This window comes from Oryza glaberrima, chromosome 3 (assembly GCF_000147395.1).
Source record: "Oryza glaberrima chromosome 3, OglaRS2, whole genome shotgun sequence".
NCBI lineage: Eukaryota > Viridiplantae > Streptophyta > Magnoliopsida > Poales > Poaceae > Oryza > Oryza glaberrima.
The window spans coordinates 20,368,452-20,375,244 of record NC_068328.1 but is presented as its reverse complement, the minus strand read 5'-3'; the positions used below and the strand labels follow the sequence as shown (position 1 = coordinate 20,375,244).

The 6,793-nt window shown below is 45.8% G+C and overlaps 1 protein-coding gene across 1 annotated transcript; it reads left to right on the top strand.

The window, feature by feature from the left end:
• Positions 1–259: 259 nt before the first annotated feature.
• Positions 260–5,279, top strand: LOC127765883 (tyrosine N-monooxygenase-like). The gene is made up of 2 exons (XM_052290849.1): positions 260–1,329; positions 4,237–5,279. The coding sequence occupies exons 1-2, from the start codon at positions 343–345 to the stop codon at positions 4,891–4,893; spliced, it is 1,644 nt and encodes a 547-aa protein (XP_052146809.1). The 5' UTR covers positions 260–342; the 3' UTR covers positions 4,894–5,279.
• Positions 5,280–6,793: the final 1,514 nt, after the last annotated feature.

Here is a 6,793-nt window from a genome sequence, read left to right as displayed (position 1 = left end):
CTAAATAACGGATTAATTAGGCTTAATAAATTCGTCTCGCGGTTTACTGACGTAATTAGTTTTTATTAGTGCCCGAACACCCTATGCGACATCCTATATAATAACCGATGTGACACGCTAAAACTTTACCATATCCTGTAACAGGGAGACTTGAATTGCGTTGGTGACTAAGCACTGGTTGGTGGATAGCTGTCTCATTTCCCTGCGTCTGTCAGACATTTATTTATAATGCTCTCTCCTACTCATCCTTTCCGGACTGCTCGGATATAAATAGCCTATGATTTGGCTAAGGTGGTCCGAACTCCGAACACAAACACATTTGCCCTATCTATCCATTACTCCATGTCAGAAGCAATGGCAGTCACCATGCCACCAATGAGAGCGCCAGCTCTAGTTGCAATGCTGGTTGTTGTACTCGTCGCGTTGGTGCGGCGGCGGCGTCACCGGAGCAAGGGCGCCGGCGGCCGGCTGGAGTCGTTGCCACCGGGGCCCGTGGGTTTGCCGGTGATCGGCAACATGCACCAGATGCTCGTGAACAAGCCGGTGTTCCGGTGGGTGCACCGGCTGCTCGCGGACGCCGGCGGGGAGATCGTGTGCGTGCGCCTGGGGCCCGTGCACGTGGTCGCCGTCACGTCCCCGGAGATGGCACGGGAGGTGCTCCGCAAGAACGACGCCGTGTTCGCCGACCGGCCGACGACGTTCGCCGCCGAGTCGTTCAGCGTCGGCTACCGCAGCGCCAGCATCTCGCCGCACGGCGACCAGTGGAGGAAGATGCGGCGGGTGCTCACGGCCGAGATCCTCTCGCCGGCCACCGAACACCGCCTCCGCGGCGCGCGGGGGGAGGAGGCCGACCACCTCGTCCGGTACGTCCTCGCGCGGTGCGGCCGCGACGGCGCCGCCGTCGACGTGCGCCACATCGCCAGGCACTTCTGCGGCAACGTCATCCGCCGGCTCACCCTAGGGCGCCGCCATTTCCGCGAGCCGCGGGCGGACGACGAGGACGCCGCGGCGCCCGGGCGCGACGAGGCGGAGCACGTGGACGCGCTCTTCGCGACGCTCAACTACCTCGACGCGTTCTGCGTCTCCGACTACTTCCCGGCGCTGGTCGGCCTCGACCTGGACGGCCACGAGAAGGTCATCAAGAAGGTGATGAGGACGCTGAACAGGCTGCACGACCCCGTGGTGGAGGAGAGGGTGGAGGAGTGGCGGCTGCTGCGGAAGGCCGGCGAGCGGCGCGACGTCGCCGACTTCCTCGACGTGCTCGCCTCGCTCGACGACGCGGCGGGGCGGCCGCTGCTCACCGTGGAGGAGATCAAGGCGCAGACCATCGTAAGTGCTCATCTATTGCCTCTAGTTAATGAATCGCATGCTACATCCAATCTCTGCTAGACTGCTAGCAGCATGTCGACCGTACGTTGCCATTACTAGCTTGTCTTCCGCTGGCCGGCCGCCATGACGTGCTTTTTCCAGTTGCAGATAGAGAACTGTGTCGTGTGCATGCATTTGATCTTCACCACCTTTACCATTTATTTGGGCACATGGCCATCTGTTATATCCACGGTTTATAAGTTAATCCCTCTATCCTAAAATATAACAACTTTAACAGATTTATTCTAAAATATAACAACTTCAGGTGTGTTTAGATTCCAAAAAATTTTGGCCAAAAAGTCACATCAAATGTTTGGACACATGCATGGAGCATTAAATATGGACGAAAAAAATGCGCAGTTTGCATGTAAATTGCGAGATAAATCTTTTGAGCTTAATTACGCCATGATTTGACAATGTGATGCTACAGTAAACATTTGCTAATGCCGGATTAATTAGGTTTAATAGATTCGTCTCGCAGTTTACAGGCGGAATCTGTATTTTGTTTTATGTTATTAGTCTACGTTTAATACTTCAAATCTGTGTCCGTATACTTCAAAAAAAAATTGGACGGTGAACTAAGCACGGCCTTCTTCACCAACATTCCCTTACCAACCAATCATAATCCCCACCATTCACTTTTCTCTCCTACCTCCATTTCTCAACCAATCACAACATCTCTCTATTTAATTTTATGTACTTTCTTAATAATTATGTACAACTCTAAAACTTCTTATATTCTGGGACGAAGGTATAATATATAGATGTTAACTTTATCGAATCTTTGCGATGTAATTTTGAACACTAAATTTCTAGTACTACAACTACCTTTGTTTGATATTATAAGTTACTTCGTTTTTTAGTTCAACTTCCTTAGGTTTGACTCAATTTCTTTAAAAAAATCGCAACATCTACAATATCAAATTAGTTTCATTAAATATTACATTGAATATTTTTAATTTATTTTGTGTTGAAAATGTTAATATATTTTTCTAGAAACTTGGTCAAACCTAAAAAATGACTTATAATATGAGACGGATGGAGTCGAACATAACGGTAATAACATACAAATTATAATATTGTAAAACTACTTATAAAGAAAATCTACCTACATAAATTTTCACGTTTTTAAACTAATTTTGAAACCTATTAAGAAATTATAGTTTTAATAATTTAACCGAATAAAATCAATAGCTTTGTATGTATAAATACCAAGAGAGGGTATCACTTTTGCTTATCAGTTGCATTTTTTGTTCTAATGTACTGGCGATCACCCAACTAGCACAATGTGCAATTTAAAGTTGTACAATATAGAAAACTATAACTTTAATTTACTCTACTACCTACTAAATGTAATTTTTAGTTTATCCTTTCATTTCCTAGGTAAACTTAGATGTGCTTTTATGTTTTGGTACAACTTGTTTTACAGTAACAAATATTATACACATTATACTTAACTTGTTGAAGTTTCAAATTGGAAGATTGTTTTTATTCCGGCCATGAAAAAAACAAACATGTAAAGTTTTAGGATGCTAAGGTAGTGCCTGAAAAAATGCCACTTCAAAGAAAAGAAAGATAGTCAGCACCGATCATACGAGAATCGTAAAACTGTCAACTGGACAATGTTGAAGAAGTACATATATGCATACTATACTGTACTACTACTGTCACTGTGTGTGGCACCTTTTTGGGAAACATATCCAGTAATTTCCTGTGGGAGTGTAGGGTCAAATTCTTTTTCTAAATTCGTAGTATTAGAATGTATCTCATCCATTCATAACTCTTTATATTCTGGTACAGAGAAAGTAGTTACATGATTTCATCTCTGTGGAGTCAACAATCAAGTTCTTTACCGGTTGCAATGTTTTACTGGTCTTTTAGCATTATTCCTCACCTGTCAAGCATGCATATTTTGAATACATTAAGACCGATCGACTGTCGGTTTAAAGATTTTACCTAACTTATGCTAAAATATGTGTGCAGTATTCTTATTGTACCTTTTATACCTTTTAGTCTATGTGTTTATATAGGGACGAATTTAATTTGGTTAGATGACACCATGGGACAAGCATGATGACTGTATTGCAACATCCGTGCATGTTTGGTTATGGTAATTCGACGTTGTGTCCATCATTGTAATAAATTAACCACATATACAAAATCATGACACCCTAAAGTATTCTCGTCAATATATTTTTGTGACAAAATATTATTGTTCGCAATTTCTGGTTTGCACGTTTTAATAAAGAAACCCAATCACAGTACTATGCTGGTTTTGACATTTTTAATCATCGTAAATGTAACTTTAACCACAATTTTGCATTATGATATATTTTCAGAATCCACCAAAATTATTAATTAATACCATGAAAGTTAGTACTCTTCACGACAAGTTAATTTACAGGTTCAAACTCGCATATCTAAAGCACATTAATTATTTGTAAAAGTCTGGAAGGTTTTACTTGTCTCTCGTGACATAAGGATGATCTAGAAGGTCACTGGAAATCTATAAGATTTTCCATTATGTTATAAAAATAATAAGTTGAAGTAAACATACATACTGCTCCTTCCATTTTATATTTCAAGTCGTTTTGACTTTTTTAAGCAAACTTTTTAAGTTCGGTTAAGTATATACAAAATTTAGTAAAATATATAATATCAAATTAATTTTTTAAAACTAACATTTAATATATGTTGATAACATATTTGTTTTGTATAAAAAATATTACTATATTTTTTCTATAAATTTAGTGAAACTAAAAAAGGTATAACTAGGAAAAAATCAAAGAAAATTTATAATATAAAACAAAATGAGTATATACAGTCGAGGAGTATATAACAAGAAATAATATTGTCATGTATGTATAGGACATCATGATCGCCACCGTGGACAACCCATCGAACGCAGTGGAGTGGGCGCTGGCGGAGATGATGAACAAGCCGGAGGTGATGCGGAAGGCCATGGACGAGCTGGACACGGTGGTCGGCCGCGACCGGCTGGTGCAGGAGAGCGACGTCCGCGACCTCAACTACCTCAAGGCGTGCATCCGCGAGGCCTTCCGCCTGCACCCCTACCACCCCTTCAACCCGCCGCGCGTCGCCATGGCCGACACCACCATCGCCGGCTACACCATCCCCAAGGGCAGCCAGGTCATCCTCAGCCGCGTCGGGCTCGGCCGGAACCCCAGGGTGTGGGACGACCCGCTCGAGTTCCGGCCGGAGCGTCACCTGTCGCCGTACCCTGCAGGCGGCCGTGGCGACGCCGGCGTGGTGGCGCTCACGGAGGCGGAGCTGCGGTTCGTGTCGTTCAGCACCGGGAGGCGGGGGTGCCCCGGGGTGTCGCTGGGTACCCTGATCACCGTGACGCTGTTCGCGAGGCTCCTGCAGGGGTTCGAGTGGAGCAAGCCGGCCGGCGTGGAGAGGGTTGAGCTGCGGGAGGAGGCGGCGAGCCTGGTGTTGGCTCAGCCGCTGGTTTTGCAGGCGACGCCGCGGTTGGCTGCTCACCTCTACGGCGCCGGCAAGTAGTTTTGCGCGCGATTAGGTGTGAAATAAGTGATGGTGGCAGCTAGCGAGCGGAGCAGTACGTTAGCAGCTGTGTAGTGTATGTACCGGCCAGCATGCAGCAATAAACTGTTCATCGATCGTACAGTTATAGTAATAATACAGATGGTACGAGTTGTTAACGCGCGTACGCGTTTATTCAAGTCATGGATGCAATATTCAATGCATCGTGTGCACTGTAAATCTACCAGATGATGCACCTGTTGCCTAGACAGTAATCCTGATTCCTGCTCCTGCGAGGGGAGCGGATAGCGGATGTTGTGGCTAGTGAAATTATAGTTTCAGGCATTGTTTATCAGACTCATTCCCATGATTTTGGTAGCCATCAGCTATCACTTATGCAAATCCAGCTACATAATGAAATGAATCAATTCATCTCACAGCCTCACGCATTGCTGCATCATTGAGCTTTTCTCCCCAATAGGCGACACCTGCACGATTTCGGCTTGAGATCACTAGTAAAAAACAATTTTTCTGTGCGGGCCAAAACCTATATATTTTTGTGTGCGGAAGCCCTGCCCGTCTACGCCAAAAGGTCTACGATAATCCGATTTTTCTGTGCGGGTGGCGTACCCGCACGGAAAAATAAAAATCTAAAAAAAATTTAAAAATTCAAAAAAAATCAAAACCCTAGGAATCTGGCGGCGGCGGCGGCGCGGATCTGGCCGGCGTGCATGCGCGAGGGGCCGGCGGTGCCGCTCCCGGCTGCCTCCTCCTCATCGTCATCAACGGGGGCGGCGCGGATCCGGCCGGTGCCGCTCCTGGCCGCCTCCTCCTCGTGGTCGTTCTCGGCGGGGATGGCGCAGATCCAGCTATCATGGGGCCGAGGACGCCGCTCCTGGCCACTTCCTCGTCGTTGTTGTCATTGGCGGCGGCGGCACGGATCCGCGTGCGTGGAGGCCGGATCTGCCACCGCGCTGGCCGCCGCCAGATCCGCACGGGGGAGGGCGAGGGCGAGGGATATGCTTGCAAACTAACCCTACGCGCAACCTAAGGGTTAGCTCTAGTACCATTTGTAATGGCTTTCCCTCTAGAACCGTGCAGTGTAGCCCAACCGACAGGTAGGCCCACTTACACTTTTGTCATCGCTTCATGTAAAAGGGTTAACCCGAGACTGATATACTTGGAGGGACGAACCCTTATAAGTTAGTTTCACCCTTGCTAACTAGTAGTGTGGAACCAAACAGGCGCATATAGTTCTTATGGGCCACATAGGTCTCGTCCTAATTGGTCCAGGATGTCACATTTACCTGTCAAATATTGTGAAATGATTTTATTACTATTAGTTGCGAACTACTATTTATTTATGCAAATGCTCTCTTTTATGCACATGAAACATGAGGTTGTCCTTTGATATAGCCTTGCATGTTTGTGTACATGTACCCAATCTCGCTTAATATGTAGTTTTAGAGCACAAGGAGGACAAATTGAAGAAATTTGTGTCGCTGCTGTTCGTGGTGGGTTATCGAAGTCTTTCAAGGACTTGTCCTTATCAATTGCCTGTGGGTAAGTATGAGACACCACTAAGTCACTTCTTTTTGTTTATGTGATGTTGTATCGTGACATATATTATGTTTTACATGTAAATAATGTACATTTGTATATATTATATTTGTATGGATGTGGTATTAATTTTGTAAATGAGTGTGCTAGCGACTGATCATGGGAATACCACGGTACACGCATAAAACTAGGGCCTCAAAACTCGGTTCGCTATAGAGGGGATGGGGGCAGCAAGCGGCAGTTCGAGGAGTTAGGGCGTGGAGATGACTCAGCATACGGCGGCTGACAGCGCATGTAGGGGCCACCGGCGATGCGACACAGGCGTAGGGTGGAGGCTGTGCGATGCATTCGTGGCGATAGC

Coding starts and splice junctions, on each gene's coding strand:
- LOC127765883 (XM_052290849.1), top strand. CDS start 343: ATGTCAGAAGCAATGGCAGTCACCATGCCACCAATGAGAGCGCCAGCT. Junction 1,330..4,236: donor AGATCAAGGCGCAGACCATC/GTAAGTGCTCAT, acceptor ATGTATGTATAG/GACATCATGATCGCCACCGT.